This window comes from Epinephelus lanceolatus, chromosome 12, assembly GCF_041903045.1.
Source record: "Epinephelus lanceolatus isolate andai-2023 chromosome 12, ASM4190304v1, whole genome shotgun sequence".
NCBI lineage: Eukaryota > Metazoa > Chordata > Actinopteri > Perciformes > Serranidae > Epinephelus > Epinephelus lanceolatus.
In genome coordinates this window covers 20541066-20567896 of record NC_135745.1, presented here as the reverse complement: position 1 = coordinate 20567896, position 26831 = coordinate 20541066, and the positions used below count along the sequence as shown (strand labels likewise).

Below are 26831 nucleotides of genomic sequence, written 5' to 3'. Positions count from 1 at the left end.
AAGACAGAGGAAGCAGATGTGTTACAAAATGTGGTTGGAGCAGCCAAGCACGATTCCCTCAGAGTCTAGAGGACATTGTGGTTGGCCGTTTGACCATTTCAGCGTCACTGGTTAAAGTCTTGTGTAATATTCCTAACAAGGAAGCGATCAAAATGCTGACTTCCTGGTGTTTTTATGTCTCCATAAGCAAATGCTGGAACTCAAGAACTGCCTGCGAGAAAGTTCCAAATGTTCTAAATCTTTTTTTGTGGTTAAATGATTTTTTAACATCAGTCGCTGTTACTGTTCTGTTTTTGTGAAATGGCTTATTAAAACACTTAGTGGTTACATTGTAGAACATGTCTTACCAGAAATAACTCAGTACTGTACTGTAAAAACAAAGAGTACTTAACAAAGATTGATACAAATGCAATAAGACTAGGCAAACAAACCCCAAGTTAACCTTGACAGAAGTAGGGCACCCAAAGATGGACAAATGCTTTGTCTCATATCATTTTGTACCACATAATAACAACAATAACAATGACAACTTTATTTATATAGTACTTTTTAAAACACAAGTTAGAAAGTGCTTTACAAAGACATAAACAAGAGAAATTGCCAGATGAATAATAAAAGTAGAACTGATACAATAATAATGACAAGCAAGGTATGAATTACACTGGGGGGTCCTCTGACCAAGGAATACCTAACAGACCTCTGCCCGAGGATCTCAGGCTGCATTAAGGCTTATAGGGTGTTAGTAAGTGACAAATTAAAAAGTTAATTTTAAAACATGGGTAGGCTTAACCACTGTAGACCAGCTAAAATAGGGGGTATGTGGATTTAATGAGTAGTCTTGCTGCAACATTTTGAACTAGTTGGAGTTTGGAGAAGTTGTATTGAGTAAGACAGGAATGCAATGAGTTACAATAGTCTAATACCCTTTATTCACCAAAATAAGCATGTGTATGCAGGTTTTTTGAAATGAGGAAAATCCGTTAAAACTAGGCGAATGACTGCTTTCCCATCTCATTAGGGCTTACATAGTCGCAAAATTTTCAATAGACTCCCTGTAAGGTAGGTGAAGTGGTACCAACCACTGTCACCCCCCCCCCTCCCCCACCGCTTCAAGTGGATCAATCCATCGTGTAATGTCAGAGGTCAGCAGCGTGAACCTTTTTAGAGTGAAATGTTTAAAAAACTTGTGGGGGAGGGTTTGTGGTATGGCTGATAATATTGAAGAAGCATCTCAACTCTGTTGTTGAGTTCCTTTGTACTGGCTTATAGACAGCCTAATTTGGTAGACTGGACCCAATTGTTGAAAAAAATATGTATACTTTTTGAAAAGAATCTGATGTTCAAAGAGGAAGTGGCCTCTGTAAATCTGAGAAGTGAGCTGTGAGAACACTTGTGTTGAGTAAGAGGTCAAAAAGTGAACAGGTGAGTTTTGCTTGTACAATTTGCTTTGTAGACAAAGCAATTGAGCAACATGGAATTCAAACTGATTTGGTAATGTGTAGTGAATTGTTAAATTGTGTTGTGTGTTTCAGCACAATCTGGCCAAAACATTTTCTCCAAAGAATCCTTGGCCTCCTCCAATTACATCTCTTGCCTCTTTTTCTAAACCGAATAACATAAGTGTATTGCTTGTCTAAAGATTGCAAGCTGGACTCTGAATAGCAATTCAGATGCTTTTGTGGTCACTTTTGCTATTTTTATATGGGCAAGTGATATCTTAGGAGGTTACCAGAAGTTACGCTGGATAAGACTTAACTTTTCGCAGGATGAGATACAGTCATGACAATGATGTCTGTTATATTTATTATTTTGGTTAATGTTAATTAGACATTACAACTCTTGACTTTACACTGCAGTAAGTGTCAAAATACATAGCATTATCCTCACAGTTATAATAAAGTAATAAACAAAAAAGTGTAAAGAATACATCCCAGTTCATCTTACCAGTTAACCTGTTTTTAGTAATTACAAAATACAGTACATGATTACATATAAGTTCAAACTATCATTCCCAATGAACATTCTAAATTGCTTTGACCATCACTCATTGCCAACTCTATTGAAGCGTTGACTGTGATATCACTGGCCTTGCAAAAGAGTAAGCCACTAACCATGAGCCCTAGATAGAGCCTGTGTCCTATCAGATTCAATTACAACAAGGTCAGAGTTGTCTTCCTTTGCATTCTCAACTAGTATACTGGTGTCAGCCACATCAGGCGGTGGCTGCTCATTGTTGAAGAAGAGCGGGTTGTCAAAGGTGGTTAACATATCAGGGATGGGTACACGATGATTGAACTTTTTGCAGATGAAGAAGGCAACGATTACCCCCATGGCAAGCCCCATGACGACCACCACAGCCGCCAAAGCTATGTGACCACGTTGATGATGTTTAGCTGGTGCACAGATTGAAAAAGTAGATTATGATCAGCCAAAAAAAACAACACAGTTTTGTGCAAAATAGAGAAGGTAAAGAGGTGTTACTTACATCCTGGCAGTGATGATGGTAACTGTGTTGGTGGTAATACTAGAAAGAAAGAAGGGAAATGTGACAATTGTATACTAAAATTGGATTACACGATATTAGCTTGACAGTGGCTGAACCTGTCAGACAGGATCAGAAATGAGCGCTGGGCTTGACTTTGTATTTTCTGGTGTAATGGGTCATTGTGGAAGACAATCAGTGCAGCACATGAGAAGCCTCATGACGTCCAAACAGTCTTGTGAGAATTTTAACTTTTCTCACCTAATTTTAAAACTTGTATTACACTCTGTGACTAGGGCTGCGCGGTATATGCAGTAGATGGTAGAAATGATATAAATTTGGCCCACGGTAGAGATTTGCGCTCTACCGTCCTATCGTTGATGACGTCATCGCACCTGCCTCAGTGTGAAAATGGCTGCGAGCACAGAGACAGCGGAGCAAGAGGAGCTGGTTCACGTCTGTGATTTAGCGTAGCACATGCAACATGTGTTGCTGGAGAACTTGTGAGTGAGTGAGTTAATGTCTTATAAACAGCCCCGGACTTCTCAGACTCTTTTAGCAACTTACCGCTCAGAGTGAACTCATTCAGCGTCTCCTCTGGCAGCAGCACAGCGTCTCTCCCTCTCCTCTCTCGCCGTGCGCACACGGGAGTTGGTTTTCGGCAAGAGAGTTTGTCATAAACCTTTGGTAATGTAAACCTATGTGACGCTAGGGGCTCCACAAAAAACTCCATATGTGAATGTGTGATAGTTGTGGTATCATAGCAGCCTGTCACAGGTTACAGCGTGATGATTAGAGGAGAAATGGTAGAGCATAAAGGTCCAGGTGGAAAAAACACAACTCAGTCATTTAGGATTTTGCTAAAAGAAGGAAATTAACTTTTGATATAGATCCCAGGGGACATTTTGCACCATAGAGTCCTGGGTTTTAATTTTGAGTTTTGAGATCTGCATTCTGCACAATAAATGCTCTAAAAATTACATTATATCTTTGCTTTTGTTGTTGTTTTTTAATCAATTTAGCTTTGCTAAGGGACTACAAAACCCATTCAGAAACACTTCTATTATAACTTTTACACTTAAATTTATACTGCGATATAGACTGTTACCGTGAAGGGATTCGATTTATACCGTGATATGAATTTTAGGTCATACCGCCCAGCCCTATCTGTGACATTAGCCAGTGGGATGACTGAGCACTTTTAAGTGCACAACTGTAAACGTGACATAGTGAAAGAAGAATGCGCACCCATAAATGTTGCACTCACCTTGTGTCTACCAAGGCACAAGACAGAGCCTGCCTTCCTTTTCTGAGTAACAATTAATTGTTCCAGGTTGACTTTTATTCATAAAACCATGATTACAACATTTATTTTCAGTGCTGTTTGTTGTCTGCACATTTCCCTTAACTAATATACTTCCCTCGAGTCTTTAAAGACTGAATGCTATGGTAAGTCAGGCCCCAACATGTAGTGTGCCATGTCTCTCAGCCAAGCTATGGCAAGAATTTATGATCGTATAATCATCTAAACTCACACAGCCCGTTATTTCAAAAGACAAAAAATATTATGTAGTCAGATGTTGGAATTGTTGAAAAAAGCAAACAAAAAAAAACAAACATTAATACGAGTGCAATTGAGTCCATGTAAGAAGAATTATTTACCTTTGGGTGTTTTGCAGATGTATGGTCTACGATAATTCTCAGTGCCTGTACTCCATGTCCCATCCAAGGTACTAAGGCCTCCATGGCTGCGATAACCAGGTTCCTCTTCAGCCCAGTTAGTGTAGTCCATGACTGTTCTGTCCAACCACAACCACTCCCCTGGAGAAGAATAGATTTTTATAGATTTTTTTGTTTGTTTTATTTAATCCTTCTTTTTTACTCTGCAGAAAACAATAGCCACACTTTGTGAACAATAAATGAATTATTAGAAAGGATAATTTAAAGAATAATTATTTTAAAACCATTGCATTTTTGTTTTCCAAAATAACCTTAGACTAGTCCATAACCATTGAGTACAGGATACCATATCATGACTTAGTCATACCAAAAATTATAAAAAAAAAAAAAAAACAAAACCCAAACATTTGGCCACAGGGGGAGCCACAGTGATCAGTCGCATTTTAGCCATTTTTAAGCATTTTTCTGTTGTTATAGCGCCACCCAGTTGCCAATTAGAGTTAAATTTCTCCAGTTACCTTGAGGCGTCCTGTTCTACATATCTACCAAGTTTAGTAAAAATCGATATGACGGTTAGGCCTAGATAAGAAATTAGCTCTCTAGCGCCCCCATTTTGTTTGATTGGGTCAATAATGGAGGGGTCCCCTCAGATTATGTGTGGTCATATGCCTACAAAGTTGCGTGGTGATTGGTGAAACCCTCGAGATATTATACACCTTTATGTGATGAGCCACGCCCTCCGCAATATTCATTGCCTTATAGAAGCTCAGTTTTAGTAAGTTTTCCAACTTTTGCCAAGAGGGAACTTTAGATATTGGTCCCTAGATTACGTTCACTGAGTTTCATACAGATCGGTCAAACTTCCTAGGAAGAGATCGATTTTAAGTGTTTTTCAAAAAATTCAGAATGGCAGAAAATCTGTATCACCCGAAGTTATGGGTTCTTGAGGCAAATTTGTTCCTCATGAGGAGAGGCACCTCTGTGCAAAGTTTGGGCATGAGATATGCCCATTCAAAGTTTGCAATTTCAATCGGTTGTTATAGCGCCCCCCTTTGGCCAATTGATGTAATATTGCTTCATTCGCTCCTCCCATGACCCTCTACCACTGTGCCAAATTTCACATGGATTGACCAAGTCAGTGAGGAGAAAAATGTGGAACAGACACACAGACAGACAGACCCACATACCCACAGACAGAGTTTTCGTCATTATATAGTAAGATATATGTTGTTTATTTAGTTGTTCACCAAGCATAATAATTAAATGTTACTTTCCATGAAAGCACAATGTGACTGTACCTTTGAGAGTTTTAAACAGGCCGATCCAGAAGTTTCTGTAGCTGTCTTTAAATATATTTGCATTGTTCTTAATGAATTCTTGCTCAGAGGGATCTTCAATACTGGCTAGTAATCCACCTTCACAAAACAAAGGACAAGTCCTTACTTAAAGATACATGCATTATAGTGCCCAAAAATATCTTAGACCATCCACAAAATGGACTTACCATGTCTGCTACAGCTTACAGCTGCATCTGGCCAATTTCTTTTGTCTGTGAAAAATATGTAACAGTAACCCTTAAATGGTAGCCAGGTGTATATCTTGTCTGTGTTTGTTTCATCTGGGTCTTCAGGGCAAATTCCAGGAAAATCAGTGATGTCTGTCGGTGGCACGTCTGTGAATGAGCAAGACAGTGATGACAATGGGATCAACTAATTAGATTGTTTCAAATCCAGTGCATTGAAATAGGCACTTCTATTATTTTATAAAAGAAAAGTGTCACATCTAAAAGCATACAAAGGTAAAAGTGTGTAACCCATTAATTTATCATTCTGAACAGAGATAAAATTTTAACTTAAAACCATCTGATACTTAAAAAAATGATCCAAACAGATGAGCATAGGACGTGTTTTGACATTTAAGGGATAATGTCTTAGTTCAGACATGTTGGTATATAGAATAAGTTGCACATTCAGTTATTCACATAAACATTAGTCTGTGATTTGACATACCTGTAGACTTCATACAAACACTATTCATGGTCTGCATGCAGTCACTAGTCTTCCATTTTCCATCCACATCCACGTAGACACAAGATCGATTCCTGCTTGGTTCATTTTCACCCCACTGAGAAAGGCTCATGTGCCAGCCATCAATATATCTGAAATACCCATTGGTCTGAAAGCAAAGATTGATCAGACTGCATTCAGCTTTATTATTCAGCTTCAAATAATGTGCAATCTGATTTTTTACAGCAATGTACGGTGAACATTTTTAGCAATTTTAGCAGCATGGCTGTATAAACTGAAGTCTACCACTGTGGTCCAGACTGAAATATTGCATCAACTATTGGACAAATTGTAATAAAATTTGGTGCACCCATTCATGGTTTTCAGAGCAGGAATTCTACTTATTTTGGTAATCCTCTGACTCCTCTTGTGTCATGGTTGACATTTGTGATTTTGAGTCAAATGTCAACTGTCACAGTGGATGGATTGCAATTAAATTTTGTACAGATATTCATGTTCCCCACAGAATGAACTGCAGAAACTTTGCAGATCCTATCATGTTGACATTACCTGTAAACTCTTAGTTTAGAGAGTCTAAAAATACTGATTACTACATTTCTTCTACATTTCTTTTTCTTTCTGTCTTACAATGAGCTTGTCCTCAACATTGCTGAGATGCTTTTTGAAGTTTTGAGATGCTTTCTCCTGTATTAGTTGGCACGTATGGATCTGATTCAAGGTAAATTGATGCCGCCTCATGAGGAGTTTTTGCTGCTAGTCACAGACAAATGCATTTTCAAAATTATAAATAAGTTACAAGCAGAAGCTAGCTATATTACTTAGCTATGTGCTATTTTAGAGGCTTTTAGAACTGTACCTTTGCTTTGTTTAGTCCAATCCACAAAGGGGCTTTGAGAGTCAAGGCCAGCAGCTCAGCATAGGTCTGTGTCCACTTGTTTCGTAGGCTAGCCAGTCTGGCACCATCACCTTCACAGTGCTTCATGGCTCCGTCCCAGTTCATTTTTTGACTAACAACCTTGATAGAGTCATTTAATATTTTGACATAATCAGAAGAGGTTGTCGGTTCAGGGGAGTCTGGGAGAGATGGGTCTGTTTAGGGTGAGAAATAAGGTTAATTCAGTTTTTCCATTCATCTTAAAGGCGATCTGTGCTTTTCCTTATTTTACATTATACACACATCCATCACTTACAGAGTAACATTAGCTTTCATTTGAAGTCGTGTGTCTGTCTAGCTGGAAAATGCAAGTCTAATGTTCACTGTCTCTTAACTTTGTTTTTGGTCTGTTATCTGGCTCTCCAGATGCTAAATGCTCTATTATGTTCGCCAGTTAGTTGCTATCTTTGTCTTTCTGCTGTTTGAATAGTATGGGTAGATGGTGGTAGTAGTGAGTAGATGGTGAACCAAAACAGTGAATTTACAGACCAGACAGCTAAAGAACGACCTTAAACTCAATGTGACACTTCATAATGCAGAGAAGACACAGATTCAGGATATAATTATCTGTAGGTTCATCACTGCGAACAACCCCTTTCACATTGTCACATTGCTTTGTCATTTAATACATGTAAGAATATTGGTTACAGATGCTTTAAGAAATATGAAATGAATATTGTAAGAAAATATGCCAATCCTTTTAGACCACATTATCAAAGAGAAAGATCAGAAGATGGGCTCACCAACATTTCGACGACAGACAAATCCAGTGGTGTCATTGCAAGACTTTGGTATCCATGTCCCAATGCCATGGGCAGGGTTTGTATTTATCACAGCACACTTAAACTGGGAAGGCACGGAAAGAATATGGTGAGGAACAGACAACTGTGTCAGGATTTAATGTAAAAAGAGAGGCAGGGAGGGGGGTTAAAAACATACCTCTCTTTGTCTCCTGAGTAATTCAAAATATCTTTGATAATCCATGTATTCCTGCAATGTAAACATATTTCAAATTTTATAAATACTCAAAAAGTATGGTAATAAATTATAGAAATGTATTGACTCTTCGGATCACTCTTTGGATCACACCCCAATTTAGAAGTCATGGTTTAGTTTGGTTCTAGTTTGGGGGTAGGGATTAGAGGGGGTAAAAAACAAATGCATAAGAATATGTGTCTTTTTATTTATTTTAAGCAGAGAGTAGTGCAAGTGTCAAAGACAGACAAAATCCTCTTGCTGGGGACTGAGGTAACATTTCGCCCACATGCAAGTTTGGTAAACTATTCTTATAATGAAGGGATATTTCAAATGCTTGTATATTGCACTCTACAAATTCAACCACTTCCTCAAAAAGCAACAGGTCACAACAGGCTCTAAAACTAAAAAGCATCTATTATTCTAATAACATAACATAAATAGAATGTGTCCTAGCATGCTATATGCTTTCCATTAATATACCCTATAACAGTGCAGCAAAGCTGACATACGGTCCTCATCCTTTACACAACTCTTGCTCTGTTGTGGCTGACCAGGAACCCGTAGGTGGGTCTCCCAGCTCCAGCATTTCATTTGTGCTCATGGTAGGGTGACTTACTCGTATGCCAATCGTCTTGTTGCGCTAACCTCAGCAAATGATCCTAGCAGTATACAGCTTAAAGTTAACACTTGCACACTTTGGTTCTGCATTACGTGCATTAGTCTACATATGGTGTATTCTGCATGCAGCTGCATGTATTGAAGTGTAACCCCCTTACTGTGACAGATATGCACAAATACCTGAGCCATTACAGCCCTACTCTTCAGAATAGTGAATATACTGTAGATTGTGTCTACTTTATGCATACCACATTCTTGTACACAGAAATTTAAACACTTTACCCACGGTCTTTCCCAAAAATAGGCTAGACTGTTGCGTCTCTAAAATGGAGAAAAAGACAAGGGAGAAAGACAGTGTCACATTTTTAAACACCCACAAATTATCAGGAGTGGTGCACACAACCGAGTTGCACACCTATCACATCATAAAATACCATTTAGATTCACTTCACTTACTTCAAATTCCAAGTTGACATATCTCCTTGGTTGCCCATCAGTCCAATAAAATCCAGTTGAAACTGAACTGCGAAAACCAATCCAAAGGTCTGTCGTGGGTGTTTCAACCATTTGAGTCGTCAAAAACACTGAAAATTTAACATAACAATGATTCAAGAGTCACATTTGCTTGGAAGTTTTGTCCCCCCTCCAGTTTAACATATATATAAAACACAACATATGTAGACTGTTTGGCTCTATACTTTTGGAAGTGCACTGTATAGTACCACTGGTTCATGCATGTAGGTCTACTATACTCTGCAAACTGAAAACAAATCAGTGACGTTCACAGTTAGTCTCATTAGCAAGAGCATAGAACTCTGGCAAAGGATTTGGCTCGTTCTGATCAGTTTAGTTTTGTACTCTAGAGGTTGCTAGCAGAGCTTGACATTTGTCTTACATTGTATAAACATCAGTTACTTGATCATTTTTAAACTCTAGTAATATGGTGATAATTGAGCCTACAGCCTCTCAACCGCCATTAATCCCTCAATTTAATTCAGTAGTCACATACACAAGACATACAAAACAAATAAGTAACCAGTGTAGTCTTTGCTACACTATCTTTGTTGCCTGCCATCTCAGGGTGCTGCAATAAATGTAGCTGGCCACGTAACCATGAACAGGAGAAGAGGTTAAGAAGATTGGTGGATCATTTACCAGAAAACAAAACAAAAAAAGGAGACAAACCTGCCACGTGTCTTGAGGGAATAGAGGCCAAGTTTCCACCCATGGCTTTGCATTGTTTTCTCGCTGCATCCCATGTTAATTTCTGATCGGTAATGAGGCTGTAACACTAAAGTAGAGGTGAAGAACGTTAGGTTGATACAGTCATTTAAAAATTGTCCTGGTTAGTACATTAATCCCAATTTCACGACATGACAAAACATCTAAAAATGCATAATCTAAAAGATCTCTGTGTAAAGGTCCAGTGTGTAGGATTTGGGGGGATATATTGGCAGAAATTGAATATAATATTCATAACTATGTTTTAATAGTGTAAGCAGAGAAAAAGAATCATTGTGTTCTTGTTGTCTCAGTTGTGAGACATGAACCATTTATATCTAGACATGAGCTGTTTATATCTACATACAGAGTGGGTCCTCTTTCGCAGAGTCCACCATGTTATACAGTAGCCCAGGATAGACAAACCAAACGCTGGCTCTAAACAGGGCCATTTGCATTTTTGCCTAGGCTACCGTAGACCTCCTACATGCTTGGCACACGGGAGAAGTTTCAGTTGGTTCCAATCTGCACCCTCACTGCTAGATGCCACTAAATCCTCCAAACTAGACCTTTAAAAACATTGTCTGTTAAACCAAAGGCCAATGTCATTGTAAGTACTGATAATTATTTATGTCCTGAATCAGATTTCTTTCCATTCATTCAACACACACACACGTTAAAGGCTAAAAGTGACCTCTGACCTTGGAGTTAAATTTTTTCCAGTTGGGTGGGCAGCCACCTTTAGGGGCCTCTGTGGGTGCCACAGTGGCGTTGGTTGTTGGTGAGCCAGTGCTGCGTTTACAAATGGACATGTGCTCATGCCCACAATTATAATCATGCCAGAATCCTGTGAAACAAACCGAGACATGAAAATGAACACTTTAGCCAATACTATTTACTTTTTATTTTTCATTTAACATCAAATGTGGGTTCAGAGTTGTAATTCTTAAGATTTTGTCTGTAGTGCAGTTTAATCTCGGCTGATTCACATTAAAAGCATTCAACCGACAAAACAGTTAATAGCTTTTATTGTGAAGCATGCAGCAAATACAACATATTATTTGTCACTGTGATTATCTCTTACGCAATCATTCATCAAAAGCATGTCTACAAAAAACATGGCAACAGCCATTTTTAGCTTCTTTTTTTATCAGCACAACAATTGTAATTTTTGGAAGTCATTAATGGGAAAAGAAGGCAGCCATGGTGAGCTGTTTGATAAAGAGCCACAGACAACAGGCCTCCAACTCCTCAGCAATGTAGCCAGTTTTACTTATGTTGTGTGGAACACTACTCACACTGTGCATTCGGATCAAGGTTGCATCTATTTGTGATTGGCTTCTTTATTAAAACAAGGGGAAGTTGTTTGGCTGTGCTGTAAAAAGATACACCACTTCCCTTCTGTCAGCTGCTCAACAAGTGTTTGCTGTAGTAACTGCACATGATGTTATTATGCAAGGTGTCACCAAATCAATCAGGACTGAAATCTTAAGGATTAGAACTTCTAATTCTTTAATCATTCATTTGCATGAATGCCAGTGAAGGTGAATCATGTGTCAGTTTACTCACCATTATGATAATGCATGGCAACACACTGCTCATCATAATTCTTGAAATCAGGCTGACCTTCATCCCATCTTTGATACACCATTTGAGAACCATCCATCCAACTTAATGTAAAGCAAACAAATCCGTTAAAATTTTGTTTCAAAAATAGTCATTGTGAAAATATATTACTAGCATAATGACATACTGATTCGAGCCTAAAGGCTGGAACTGTATTATGTTTGTTTGTCCTCCAGGCTAAAATGTCACAAACAAAATAAAGAGCAATGACATCCCATACTGTTTAGAATGAAAGCCTTTTCCATTGGATCTTTCATAAAATACATATCTTGGCATGGCACCGTCTTACTTTTATTTTAATATTGATCTTTTTTGTCAAGTTTTTTATTGAGTCTTTACTTCCATTGATTCTTGAAATGTACACAGGACTGAGAATATCTGTTTTTTTGGATTTATCCTAGTTTGATAGTGACTTACTCAGGGTTTTGACAATGTAGGGTCTTAAATTGTGGTGCACACAAATTTGAAATGAAAGGAAATCCCTGTGCACCTGATGCTACGGCAACCAACTAAAATGCATACAGTATTTCTGAAGGACACCTAAAACTGCCTGAGTTCGGATCTGCATCATGGCACTTCTATCCATCAGGCCAACCTTGCAACAAGACCTATTTTTCAAATTCAGTAATAAAGTTACAGATATTTTATCAACATATTTTTAGCTGGTGATGTAACCTATGTTTTAGAAATTTCATACATCAAACCATGTAATTTTTCTTGGGAATTCTTTTTTTATTTATTTGTCTTAATTTCATTTGAATAATTTTCCCCCAACTTTTTCAGTTTTTTTGCATTTAATTCATACTCACGCAAATGCTCCATTTAGGTCTACCTTCAGGCCTATCCAGTAAGTACTATAACTTCTGGATATCTACACAGAGACAGGGGAACAAGTCAAAAGCAACAATTATTTAGTTTGTGCAGAAATTAAATCCCATGATTATTGTATTTGATTGGTCATTGCTGTGATTGTGTAATGATGTTTAAATATCACTGCTTACCTGTTTCCATAAAAATACACTCTCAGATTCACTGCCAATAGATACCAGGTCACCATGCTTCTGTTGGCAGAATCGGCGAGCATCTTCCATGGCCATTCCCTTGCTGTTAATATAATACTGAGTCCCATTTAGTTCTAGCCACCCATCTGCTGTCTTATTGTGGTCTGAAACATGTCAGAAAGATGTTATATAGCTTCAATATACGTGCAAATTCCGATTTTTCTATTCCTGTTGCTTTCTGTATGATGTCTGATGGCAGATTAAAATGTAAATGCATGTAGCAAATAAGGTTCACTCCATAGACAAGGAACAGCTGCAGCAGGGTAATGTCACAGAGCCCTCATGCTTCGAAGTACAAAGGAAGTACTCTTACATAATAACCCATATATGACTGTTACAAGAACAATTCATATGCGTTTTGTGGAATGCCACCTGTATAGTTAAGGTATGGCTAGATTTAGGCAACTAAAAGTACTTGGTTAATGTCAGGAGAGATTGGTTAAAAGACTGGGAATCACTGAACAGCTTCCATGTGAACTGTCAAACTATTCACAGTGATATCTGCTGATTCTTTAAGTGCATGAGAAATTGTTGTTTGAGGGACACATTGTTGATGATTTTTTAGGTTTTTAAGTTAAGTTTTCAATTTTTCCAACCCAGTTGTCAGAAAAAATGTTCACATTGTACATTTCTGCAAACCATGACTACAATTTGTACATTATTTTGTGGCTGATACGTTGAAACTTTAGATTTCTTAAAAACGCTGTGGTAAGGTTGTAGTTATGTTTAGGCACAAAAAACACTTGGTTATGGTTTATAAAAGTCATGTTTAGGCTTAAACCTACCGTGGTGGCACAAAAGCTACTAGAAAAGCAGGGACAGATCAGTGAAATACACTCAGGTTATTTGCCATGAACACAGATGTGAAATGCTGCAAATGGTCACCAGATTACAACCAGTGTTGGTGTTTGTTGATTTCAAACAGTGGTCTGTAGACTGATTGCCATCTTGCCGAGGTGACAAACCTTCAAACATCCCTTCCACCTCTTGATGACAAAATCAGCATACTTATTATGTTATTTCAGAAAACTTGATATTATACATATAAAACTTAAAATCTAATGTATTTGTGGTTTGCAGAAATGTACACTGCAAACATTGTCTTCGGGCAACTGGACTGGAACATGACATACGAAACTGCTCTCACATTTCACTTGAGTGGCGGCACAAATCTCAGAGAGCAATATCTTTACTAGAGGTAATTAAGAAAATATGTTTTTGATAAACCAATCCTTCACTGTTATGAAAGTCCTCTATAAATTAAAATGATCATAGAACAGAAACGGTACTATAAAAGTCAGAGAGGCAGCAAAATATAAGATGGGATATGATGGAAGTGAAATGAAAGTGGAAAAACTGAAAAGCTTTTTTGAATTGGGACTCCATTAAAGGAAAGAAAAGAGAAATAACATTTATTTCAACTTCATCTAAGTATTTGGGCAAAAAATTGTGTTAAATGTATTAATATGTTTGATATTTTTAAGCGTTTTAAGTGTTTCAGTATCAAGTACTACGACTGACTAGCTAAATAGCTCATTCAGCAAGACAAAGTGCAACACAAGATGTGTCGCTTGTTGATAAGAAGGAGACATTAGCAATAAAGTTCAATGGCTTTGTGTTTCAGGCTGCTGTTTGGTTGTTAGTCAGGGTCACCATCAGCCAATAACAGAATGATGATGGTTACTTCTTTATACTTAAATTTCCTTTTGGGCACTGAAGGACATGAAATTTACTGATTGTATCCATATGATGAAGCAGAAAAATGAGAGCATATTCCTATGTGGTTGCATCCATAATGGCTCACTTACCAGGAGTGACAGGCTCTGGAGGTGGCTTTGGAGTTGCTCCTGCATGGACATTGATAAATATGTTTCAGAATAGAGTATTAACTGCATACACCTGAACACCTGAGAGAAAGACAGTGCTGAAAAAAGTAACCTTGCTCACTCGATTCTCAACAAATGCCACAAAAGAATTACACACTTTTCCTTGGAATCCATGTAACCAAATGACCACTCTTTACCTGCACGGATCTGACACAGCCATTTATTGTACTTCTCACACTGTACATCATTCCAGGACCCACTCCAAGTTTGCTCATATAGACTGAATTCAGCACAAGCTTCCACATTGTTTTTATTGTTTGGCTCTCCTTCTTTCCAGTGTTGGAAGTTTACCTGCAAACAAAAGCAAATGATTGAACATACAGAGATAAATGGAGTGATTTCCATTTAATTGAATGAAACTCAAATTAATGTACTCATCCCCTATAGAAAGAGAAACCTGTTAACTCACCGGGGATCCATCGGTCCATATATAACCGGTGGCTGGGTCCGGGGCATTAAGTCCAATCCACGCATTTCCATCATACCTGTATGATGGACCAACTTATATTAATGATTTATGTGCAACCTGTGTAAAATGTTTTAAGAATACACTTTTGCCTAATTTCATAGTTACGTGATGATGCACTGTCCCAGTTCTGTACTAGCCAGTCTTTATCTTGTGCTACCAGTTCTGTGCTTTTATGAATCCTTGAATCTTAATTTTGTAATGGGCTGTTTAGTATACCTTAACAAGATTTTCTGCCAATGATCATGCTTATCACCTGATATCATATTTGACAAAAGAGGGATTTTACAGCATCCCCAAAGAATGACAGTGGTCTCCTTTTTAATGCAATGGGAAGATTTTGTCAATTGCAGCCCTAATTGTATGAAACCAGGTTGTACTGTACCGATGTCCAACTATTAGCTCAAGTCTGTTGTGGATGCTGAGCAGGTCTCCTCCAATGGCCTTGCAGTAATCTTTGGCCTCATACCAGGTCTTCCAGTCTGACCTTGACTCTGGAAAAAGCTTAAACAAAAGGCAAGAAGTTCAACTATGATTAAAGGTTTGGTAGTTTCACTGTACCCTGAGCCTGATGCAGGAATACGTATTTTATTGCCTCCAAAGACACAACTACATACAGAGGTTGATGAGGTGCACTGTGGTTGTGTTTAGTTGTGTGTTAGGTATTTTCTTTCAGTGTGTGCATGACAGAGCTTCACATGGGTATGATTTAAGGCTGTCACTTGTTTTTTATTTTTGATTAATGTTTGTGTATTTTATTGTATAATCAATTTTTGGTGAATCATCATCATTTCCTAAAGTCAGTGTTGACATTTTAAACAGCTTGGTCTGTCAGACCAACTCTTGCCTAACCAAACAATAACAAATGCTAAAGGTACCGGGTTTACAATCCCAGAAGACTGAGAATGGCAAAACTCATGTTTGACAAGCGGCAATATGATGTATAGCAGCAAGATTAATTTTCTGTTGATTAAGTAATCAGTTAACCAGCTAATCATCAAGACAGGTGTGTGTGTGTGTGTGTGTGTGTGTGTGATCTGTTAGAATAACCCCCACAGTAAGTGTGGGTCCCTCATCTCTCAGTACAGAGCTACACTTGTCATTGTCTGTGCTTTGTCATGGTGATGGTGTTACTGTTTGGAGTTGATAGGGTGGACAGCAGTATTGTAATTAAAAGCACCTCAACCGAGACCAAGTCGTGACCAAGACCAGAGTACTATGGAGACCCAGACAAGGCCAAGACTTTGAGGAGCTGAGACCGAGAAAAGACCAAGACGAGACCCGTGTGCGTCTCACACTGCTTGGCACACTTATGATAACATGTGGAACATCCCATTCATAGGCACTCCTTAAAGTGATCTGAATGATCCACATTCCCATAAAGCCACCCACAGAAAATATGTGTACATGCCTCTTCTTTGAGCTCTTTTATTGCCATACTGTATACATGTGTGTACCTACAAGAGTACCATGAAAATGTCTTGATAAAATAATCAAAAGGCATTACAGAGGTGAATTTTATGTGTGGGGAATTTCGAAGTCAATGTAACCATCTTTATTCAACACTAATTTATTGCGCAGGCAATTTAGTGATATCCCAACAGTTGGAGTCTTGACCAGTCTTGAAATAAAATCGTGAGTTGTTTTTGTCAGAGACTGGGACAAGACCGAGTATAAATGCAGTTGAGTCTGAGATGAGACCTTCAAAGTGGTCTTAGGACCAGTCTCGAATACTACAACACTGGTAGGCAGCAAGTCCCATTAATATTGTCATCTCCTGTTATTTTATTTTGTGAGGTGACTGATGGTGATTTTAATTTTTTTTCTTTTCGATTATATCCGCTACCACACCAGCTGCATGTTGCACTTGCTCACCCCAATCATTTGAAAATTTTTAAGTAAAACAGAAGCTAATAATATATTTTTCAAAAAATAGTCTCAGGCTTAAGAATTCTTAAAATTCTAAGTCTCAGGCTTAAGAATTTTAATTTCTCATAGGTGTGAATGTGTGTGCGAATGGTTGTCTGTCTTTATATGTCAGCCCTGTGATAGGTTGGCGACCTGTCCAGGGTTTACCCTGATTCTCGCTCAGTGTCATCTAGTCTCTAGCCTCCCACAACCTTTTAAGAAGATAAGCAGTTACATGTCATGTTGCACCTTAACCAGCCTGTGATAGAGCATAATTTTGTGTATTGGTGAGGAAAACCTTCAGTCGAAACTTTTACTAAACTCTTTAAGCTCACTTGGAGCACAAGTTCAAACACAGAAGTCAGTTTGCAAATACATAAGGAATTCAGGTGTATATGTTTCACTCATGTTAAGCGGTGTTGGATTTTACCTTATAGCAGAAGTTTCTTGTTGGTATTCGAGTCCAGCCGTCGGCACACTTGGGAGGAGGAACCGTTGGTGGTACATGGGTTGCAACTGCCCCCTCTGCCAGGTGTTTGCAGATGTATTTCTCCTTTTTGGTGCAGGGCAGCACATCCCAGAGGCCAGCAAAAACTCCAGTTGTCATGGCAACACAGCCCTGTTGCTGACCTTGCATTGTCGGGGGAGAAATTGTAAACTGTCAAGTGTGAAGCCACTTTTGGCTTTTTTTTTTTTTTACAGTAGGCTAGAGTTAAAAATCTTAAGATACCTGGCATTCCAGTGTTCCAGTGAGTGAACCTCACTGACTCTGTGTTGGTCCACAAAAAGTAATCAATGTGTCTCTGGTTTGAGAGGCCTAGCCAGAAGTATTTCTCTGGTCTCATCCCCACCAAGCTAACAAGGAAGGCATTATCCACCCTGAAAAAATTTACACAATTCAGATTGCAGGAATTCTTTTAACCTTGAATGATGTACAGTATCAAAGACTTTTGTTTGAGTTTTGTTTGCAAGCTCTAAAAAACCCCCTTTGCATCTAAGCTTCCAAAGTCTAGGTTGCTCAATTTCAGTATGTTCAAAAATATTTGGAGTCAAAATAATTGTTTTTACCCATTTGACACATCAGCTAAGTAGGAATCTGAGGCCTTGCAGTCATCCTTGGCTTCATCAAACGTCTTTGTCTGTGTTCCTACAAAGTAGCAATAGGAGCCATGTTTTTTCCACCCCTGAATTTTTGGAAAGCAAAAAAGAGGTTAAATATCATTAAGTTGTTGTCCTTATTTAGGGTTATTAATACACTTGCACAAAACAAAAGCTAAACAAAACAAAATGACCATAATATATCCTCAGGGATCTTACAGGGCTGCTTATTAATTTCACTGATTATTTCATGTTGAGAGATCTTCATTTTACATTAAGTATTTTCTTATTTGTCAAAAGCTTCTTACCCAGTGTGTATTCATGAGACTACATTTAGCATGGCTTAACCTCGCTGTTTAACAATCCAGTAATTTAAATATCAAGAAGGCATTTTAGCATGATTTGTTGCATTATTCAGTATTATGTAATGTGCATACAAGACATTTCTCCTGCATCTGCTGATCTTGTTTAAATTGTGTCCCTTTATGAATTACAGGCTAGATTGAAGCTATGAGAAGTAGAGGTTGGGTTGTGAAGCTGTCGCTTAATATCAGCAGTTACATTACTTTCAAATGAATATTGTCCTTTCTCAACAACTTTGGCAAAATGCAGTATAAAAGAAACAAGACCAAGAGTGTAATCAAGCATTTGTATCCAACTTTCTGTACTTGACTGCTAATGCTTCCTCCAGTGGACACAAATTGACCATCAGAAAGTTTTAGTTACAGTACCCAGCCCTGTATGGTAACACCTTAGGGTTTAAGTTAAGTTGAGAAGAAGTAAAGTTCACGCACGGTTTTGCAGCCAATATTCAGGTCCACTTCATCTCCAGAGGGTTCAGAGGCACTCGTCTTCATACAAATGAAACCATGTTTCTCGTTGCACGCGCGGTCAGCCCAGTTCCCATTCTGACACAAACAAACATGGTAAAATGTTTATCTATGTGTCGTCAAACAAAAAAACAAGCCCATCATCTTGAAGGTGTATAAATCTATTAGCACAGATACATAGACATACAGTACACAAAATTTATATTAAACTAAGCAAATATGTAGACACTCAAACATTACACCCATTTGTGATTGTTTAACATCTTATTCCAGAATCACAGATATTAAAATGCTACTATAAAAGCCTTCACTCGCAACAGTAATTTTGACCCATTCAGCTACAAGAGCATTCAGCTGGCTTGCATTCTGTGCTTTAATTTAATGGATCTGAGGTCAGGGCTTTGTGCAGGCATGTTGGACAAGTTCTTCAACACCAAATTCAGGAAAATCATGCTTTTTTTCTTGTCGTGTACACAAGGACGTTATGGTGTTGAAACAGGAAACAGCCCTACCCAGACTGTTGCCACATAGTTGGAAGCTCTTGTAAAATATCATTGTATGCTGTAGCATTTCCCTTGATTGGAACTAAAGGGCCTATCTCAAAACAGCCCTGGAGAAAAAATACGCAAAAGTGTGTGTGCTGAAGTTTCCATATGCCATAAGTGTGATACACTGCTGCATACTTAACTGGTTTGCTTTGAAGCAGGTTAGTTTTCATCATTGGACTAATAATGATATTTTACAAGAGGCTAGGATATGTACCATAGCCACATAGTGCTCCTTACCTCTCCCCTGATGAGAACACAGTCTTCGTTGTCAGTAAAGATAGCAGGTTTTCCAGATTCCCAGCTGGTGAAGCTGACAGTAGAGTGGTCACTCCAGTCAAATAGACGCTCTGTCTTCCTGTCATTCAGTCCAATCCAAAGTTCATCTGTGGATGCTGCAGACATGGACAGAAAAAAGAGAGAACTTTCCCTCATCTGCCTCTTATATCTTTATTGTGGAGCTCTGCTTAACTTGTTATACTTGTCCAATATTTTGTGTGTCAGTTGTAGACTATCGTCAACCATCATTGTGACTAGGGCTGCACGATTAATCGTAATAAAATCGTGATCTCAATTCATATGCATATGAGATCTAATTTTTCAATGACGGCGATTCTGCTGCCCCGCCCGTGCCGGGAGTCGGGACATCATCTGCATGAAAACAAGGCTCCCAACGACGCAGCGTTATACCACGTGATGCAGAGCGACAGCCGGCCGGCAGTTTGGAAAGCAGCGAGAGGGGGGAAACACACTGCTCACTGTAGCCTCAGAAGATTTATTAATTTTCTGTAGCAGTAAACATATGGGCCGATAACAGATGTGTTAACTAACTATGCTAAAGCTTTACAAACTATTCAGGGCTGCCGACGATAACATTAACATGACGAACAGCAAGGCTACAGCAAGTTAACGTACTGACACTCCTCAGACAGACACACACACACACATACCGGACAGCCTCTCAGTCCTTAGCTGCTAACGTTAGCTCATGTACAACACAGGTACCACACAAAAACTTTTACAAAGGGTCATAATGTGCTTCTAGTGACTGTCAAATCGCCAGCGAAAGTTGTTTACACTGCGGACACGGAGAACAGCTGCCTGCTCTCATGGGACAAAGATCCTCTTCGAAGAAAGACGGATCACTCTGCTCTGCCGCCAGGAACAAAGTGGGAGGCAAAGATCCTCTCTGAGGAAGAGGGTTCACTTTGCTGCAGGGTTCACCAGAACGTTTTTTTTTTTGTTGTTTTTTTGTTGTTTTTTTTTATCCTGTAGTGAATTAATACATATAATACAATATGATAAACATTGTCAAAATGAATGAAGGAAGAGGATTTTTTAAAGGCGAATAAAATATTGGGGATTTAAGTAAAAATATACATAGAGACATATAAATAATTATATAATTAAAGATATGTAGGCTATGTTAGGTGAATACTGCTGTCAAATGAATGGTGTTGAAACGTTTAATTTTGACTTAATTCCAGGCCTGGAATACCTACCTCAGAAAAATGTTCAACATTGATATTATTGTTAAAATTGTTGAAAAGCTGTAAGAGAAGACAAGAGACTAAAGCTAAAACAGGAGTGTTCCCTCTCTGCTGACCAGAGTTTATGTGCCTTGTGTCTCTTGTATCAGGCACAATCATAGGCTTTGTTATTTAATGATATTTTTTTATTATTTATTCATATTTGTTACTTTTCCTTTTGTATCAGGAAATAAGCACAATATATCTTTATGTTGAAAAAAATCATGAGAGAATCATGATCTCAATTATAAGCCAAAAAATCGTGATTCTCATTTTTTCCAGAATCGTGCAGCACTAATTGTGACATAATTGTTGTTAGGCTAACTGTGCCAGAGATCTGTGTGCAACATTGACAAATTGTAATGCCCCCTACCCTTACCCTAAAATAATCAAGGCACGCTGCTTTCTCTGCAGGTGAAACAAAGTGACTTCACAATGCCACAGGATTAAAAACAAGACAGCTCAACAGTGGAGCTACAACAGTTAGTCAGTTAAGATTGGTCAATCAGCAGTAAACTAATTGGCAACTATTTTGATTTAATAAATAATTAGTGTTCTTTAAGCAAAAAAAAGACAAATGTTTGCTAATTAGTTAATTATGCTTCTTCACTGTGAGGATTTGATGCTTTTCTTTGTCATACATAATAATAACCTGAATAGCTTTGGATTTTTGCCTGTTGGTCGGATAGAACATACATTTGAAGATGTCACCTTGGGCTCTGTTAAATTACACAGAGCATGTTTGACAATTTTGTAACATTTTATTGACAAAGCCATTAATTGAGAAACTAATAGGCGGATTACTCAATAAGAATAATAAACATTAGATGCAATTTATGATTTGATACTCTAACTTTGCAGTGTTGGTGATGATTGGAGACAAATCTGTCCATGCACTATTGATTTCTCTATTTTCCTCTTAGGCATTTCCTTTTTTGAATTTGGAGCTAGCTTAGCAATGGAGACTCAAGGCTAGCCATCGCTATTGGAGTTCAACAACATTTCGAGAAAAGGTGCCCGTCTGTAGACGTGTGACACACATTTTAGTTGTGAAATGTTATTATCTGTTTTATAGGCAACACGTTTACAGTTAAGGTCCTCACGCACCATAGCCAAGTTGAGAGATGACAAAGCTTTGGTCCTCCACATTGTGGATGCTCACTAGGTCCCCTTCTTCTTTGCGACACGCTTTCTGAGCATTAGACCATGTTTGCTGATCACGATGAAGGTGGAAGCAGTGGCCATTGTAGGGAATCCACGGGCTTGAACAAAATCCTGTCTCGGTAGCTGATCATAAAAAAAAAAGAAACATGTAAGTACTTTGTAACTGATATCATACAATTAACCAAAGACAAGACATTAATACAGTAAACTGTGGAAATAGAAAAGAATAAAATTGGTATTTTTCTTTACCTTGAGTAGGAGTAGTCACAGCTCCCTCACTGTAGCAGATGTACCCACGTTTCTTTTCGCACGTTGAGCTTTGCCAGGAGTACTGTACCTCACCATCAACAATTGCGCAGTTGTGTCCCGGAGAAGGCAGTGGGTTTCCTAAAGCAACACGGTGGTTAAACTTGGAGACTCAGTTCTCAGATGTTTTGTCAGAGTTCTCAAAGTCACACATTATATTTATAACACCTAAACAAAATTCATTGCTATGACATTATTATAAATTCAGCACATTTGTAGGCCCACACCATAATTGTATTACAAAGCTAGTGGTATCAAACTACAGTAAAAAGAAAAACATTAAAAAGAAGAATATAAGCAGAAATAGGAACTTAATTTAATTTGAGTTTGTGTATACATGCATGTAAATGTCTTCTTGTAATCAATGAATACATATGTTATAATATTTAGATAGCATGTGGTCATTAATTACCCTTAGCCCTTCCTGTGGTTTGTAAGTTTTAAGCAAAACAAAATCACTTTTACAGCTGACTGACAACATGGTGTGCATAAAGTACAAATGATAAAGGAAAGATGGGATATACAATTGCCCAATCTTAGCATTCTAAGAATAGTAACACACAGTATTGAAGTGGAAGATAAACTTACCTGAGTCCCAGTTCAGATAACGGTAAGGCTTCCCATTGGACCAGTGCCAGCCATGTTCTTGGTTCTTGCTCAGCCCAGTCCAAAGCTTATTGCCCCCTGTTCCTAGTAGTGCTGCAGGTGTGTTTGTGTGAGTGTTTGAAAACAAAAAGGCACAAGGGACAAAGATGATACAATTATAAGGAGTGAGGCTCAAACATCATAGTGTGTTAAAGTAGTAAATTAGTGTATTGTAATAGTGTATTGTGTGCATACATACATATATACATTAAGATTAGTTTCTTACCTGTGATGTAAGCCTGCTCGTGAGGATCGGTGATACTGAGCAGGGAGGCCACCTGCTGTTTGCAGCTGGCTTCAGCCTGGGCCCAAGTCAGAGCTGCTTGTGTGTTGAGCTGGTAATATGCTCCTGTTGTTATGTGTTTGTGCCAGTTTTCTCTAGCTGTGAAATATACATGCAAAAGTATGTAAATGCATTTCAAAATGCAATGTTTTTATGTCTGTCAGAAGTAAACCTGAGGGAATCATGCATTTGGTCGTGTGTGTGTGTGTGTGTGCGTGCATGTGTGTGTGTGTGTGTGTGTGTGTGTGTGTGGCTGTCTGCAGCGATCTCGCAAACTTCAAGACCAGTTAGCCTAATATTTTTTGTGTACATTGATGACTGAATGCTGAGGGATCTCTGATGGTTGCCGTGATTCACAATTGTTGAAAAACCTGTTTTATTGACTGTTTGATACCATCATTAGCTCAGCTAAAAACAATAAGACTTATTGAGTCTGTTCCAGAGCACATTTTGGGCTATTTTCATGGCTCAAAAACTGACGTCTATAGAAAAGAGTGGTCTTATTTTGAACCAGAGCATCTGCAGATTAATTCCAAACACAATATTTTATGATCCATTAAAGTTAGGCACATTACAAGAAAAATCAGTCCCCATTTTTAGTATCTTCAGCGTCATCTTTTATCATAGCGCATTTTTTTGCATCCGAACGGTGTCGTACCATAACAGGAGCGTTTCAGAAGCACAGCCTTGTGCCCACCCAATTTGGCAGACTTGCACATTTGATCATTTATCCTTTATATTTGTGTTTCTATCATAAGTTAAGTAAGCAGCCTAATTTGTTGTGCCTTTGCCTACAGACAAAGATGACTGGCATGGATCAAAGATTTTTGGCTGTGGTTTACTTTTTAAGAATAGATTCATCCTGAAAATAACATTGTATCTATAATTGACATACAGTGCCTGTCAGCAGGAGAACTCGACCTGCTCTCTGCAATGTGCCATGGCTCTGTCAAATGTAGACAAGGCATGTATTTTTATTATCTTCTGGGATACTAAGCCGCACAGCCTTTTTTAATGTAACCTCAAGTTGCACATTTGTGCCTTATTGTTTACATCAAATATTAGAAGCTGACTTGAATTTAACCTAGTGGTAGGTCATATATCACATAATGCCCTGCCTATTATAATCCTAACAGCCTTCATTATCCAACTAATTGTAAATCAGTGTACACTTCTAAAATCATGCATTGTAACCATTCTCTCGTTGCAGTAAAATAAAAGAGGCAGTACTCACTGTTAGTTGGGCAGAAGCCCCAGAGTTGATTTTCAAATTTAGTTTGAACTGCACACCAAGGTTGGCTTCCTGAGGAGTCGTACATTGTGCATTCTGTGTACCACTGGTCTTTGTACAGAAAGGGAAACATGCAGACCCTACCATTTGCATTTCCCCCAATGGTGTAAAGTTCTGAAAGGACGAAAAGAACAAAACAAGAAATATTTTGAGTATTTTGAGAACATCATTTATCAAAATATAACACATTACCTCACCACTTACAATGCAAAATAATTAAAATGCGGAATGAAAATATATTATAATTCATCTAAAGATTTACAAAGAATTAGCATAGTAATCTGTGGCCAGGAATTACCGTGGTTAAACAATACTGCTTTATACAGTACCTCTGTATGTTCTTGTACAAGCACCGCTGGATGTCCCTTCAATTGTGAGGTGGTTATTGGGTCCTATTGTTTTGGAGAGAACTGCTGTGTTATCTGCAGTGAGCTCAATGTAGAGCTTCTGGTCTTTAAGGGCGAGCACTGTTCCATTCTTGCATTCCCATTTTTGGAGGTCGCTCTTTTCGTCACAGTCGTAAAGGCTTATTTCACTACCCACACTTTTCCCTTGGACTCCCAGGCACTTATTGAGCCAGGGAACCAGAAGTCTGTCCCCAGTTGTCCAGCGTATGTAATAGCAGAAGTCATGTCTTTTAACCAAACAAAAACCAGTGTCTTTGTTCGTTAGTTTAAATGGTGAATCTGATGAAAAAGATTATTAAAGAATTAGTACACAGTTGTGTTTATATCAGGAAATCCTCTGAACAGCTGTTTAACTTTCTACAGTCAATCATTGAGGTTGTTTCAGTTGTGTAAAATTGGATTTTACATTACATGGACAATATTACAGACTAGTATTTACAGAATAAACTGAAATGTAATAAGCAAGCAAAATAAGAATCACAATCACCCCAAATTTGAACTGTAACAAATCTGCAAACATGGGATAACACATGCAACACATTATAAGAACAACCGTCTCACATAGAGTTGGGTATATAGACCAATGTTCATGACACACCTGCTCTATAAAAACCCCACAGAAAGCTTGACATTGAAGTAAATTTGGAATACTGTACCATCTAAAGCCAAACACTGGAGCGTTAGGATGAGGAGCACAAAGGTTGTACAGGCTATCTTCATTGTTGATATTCTTTTGAGATGTCTTAAGCTGAAGACTTTATCCATGCATTTCTCACAGAGGATTTTAAAGTTGTGTGAATAATTGCTGAAAGCCGGTGATTTTAAAAGCTCTCAGTGAATCAGCATCATATCTTAGAAACATTTGTCAACTATTTCTTGTGAACAGGGAGGGACAAGTGATCACAACCACCTTTTTTTTTTTTTTTGCTGTAATTGCTGATATTTGCACGCGTGGGTGTGTTATTACAGACATTGTTTTCCCAGAAGTCCTGCTACAGGCAGACAAATACGGCAGATACACATTACTTACATGGGTGTGTGTTATTTCACAATAAATTGTGGCAAACAAGAAGTGCCAATACCAGGGGTGCTCTTCAGTGCCAGAAAATGGGAAAGATGTTCACATAGATTTACTTTACCTTTTGATTGTTTATTAATACCTAAGACCACCATTTTTTTCCATGAAGGTAACCAATAGTTTTTAACATACTAAAACTAGGTAGACAAAATACAAAAAGGGACATAAACCATGCCCACCTCCCAGAGAAAGAAAAATAGAAAGAAATAATAAAAAAACAATAACAAGATGTAACAAAAATACAGAACACATTAAAAGGGGTACAAAGGAGCATTATTTATAAGTGGGAGGTGTGTCTTGGTTCCTAATGTGTTGTCACATAGGGTTCCTGTATCCACAACGAAGATTGATAGTTTGTATGTCAGTCTCTTTTTGTGAATCTCCCATCAGTTCTCTTAGCTAGGTCTTAAACTGGGGAAACAACATGATTCTCATCCCAAGTTGTCACATATTGCCACGTTGGCAGTGGACTTTCACGTTGAAATATTATGTGCAAGGAAGTCTTCTGCATCTGCTGTTGACGTTCCAGGACATCACTACCAACAGCGGGATGTCAACAAGAGCATATGGTTATGTTTAGGCAACAAAAGCATGTGGTTGAGTTCGGAAAAAACATCATGGTTTGACTCTACATTCATAGGGGCACCGAACACTAAGTGCCCAGGTGAAAGTCCAGGGTCTGTTGGATCCATCCACCAGCCCTCAAGGATCCACCTGCCCACCCTATAGGAACTTTCTAGCTCCTTATATTATGTTGTTACCGCAACG

The 26831-nt window shown here is 38.3% G+C and overlaps 1 protein-coding gene across 1 annotated transcript; it reads right to left on the bottom strand.

Annotated features, from left to right (window-relative positions):
• Positions 1 to 516: 516 nt before the first annotated feature.
• Positions 517 to 25849, bottom strand: LOC117272144 (macrophage mannose receptor 1-like). Its single transcript, XM_078173097.1, has 32 exons — positions 25642 to 25849; positions 24908 to 25264; positions 24522 to 24692; positions 23231 to 23386; positions 22948 to 23058; positions 22303 to 22440; positions 21997 to 22176; positions 19601 to 19755; positions 18780 to 18893; positions 17956 to 18071; positions 17618 to 17766; positions 17318 to 17517; positions 15365 to 15483; positions 14923 to 14998; positions 14651 to 14804; positions 14436 to 14474; positions 12568 to 12731; positions 12376 to 12437; positions 11510 to 11610; positions 10642 to 10787; positions 9905 to 10010; positions 9176 to 9303; positions 9002 to 9040; positions 8063 to 8113; positions 7867 to 7969; positions 7046 to 7278; positions 6172 to 6337; positions 5667 to 5834; positions 5461 to 5577; positions 4145 to 4303; positions 2486 to 2524; positions 517 to 2393 (listed from the first exon to the last, which is right to left on the bottom strand). Exons 1-32 carry the CDS (start codon positions 25748 to 25750, stop codon positions 2107 to 2109), a joined length of 4413 nt encoding a protein of 1470 aa, XP_078029223.1. The 5' UTR covers positions 25751 to 25849; the 3' UTR covers positions 517 to 2106.
• Between the last annotated feature and the right edge of the window lie 982 nt (positions 25850 to 26831).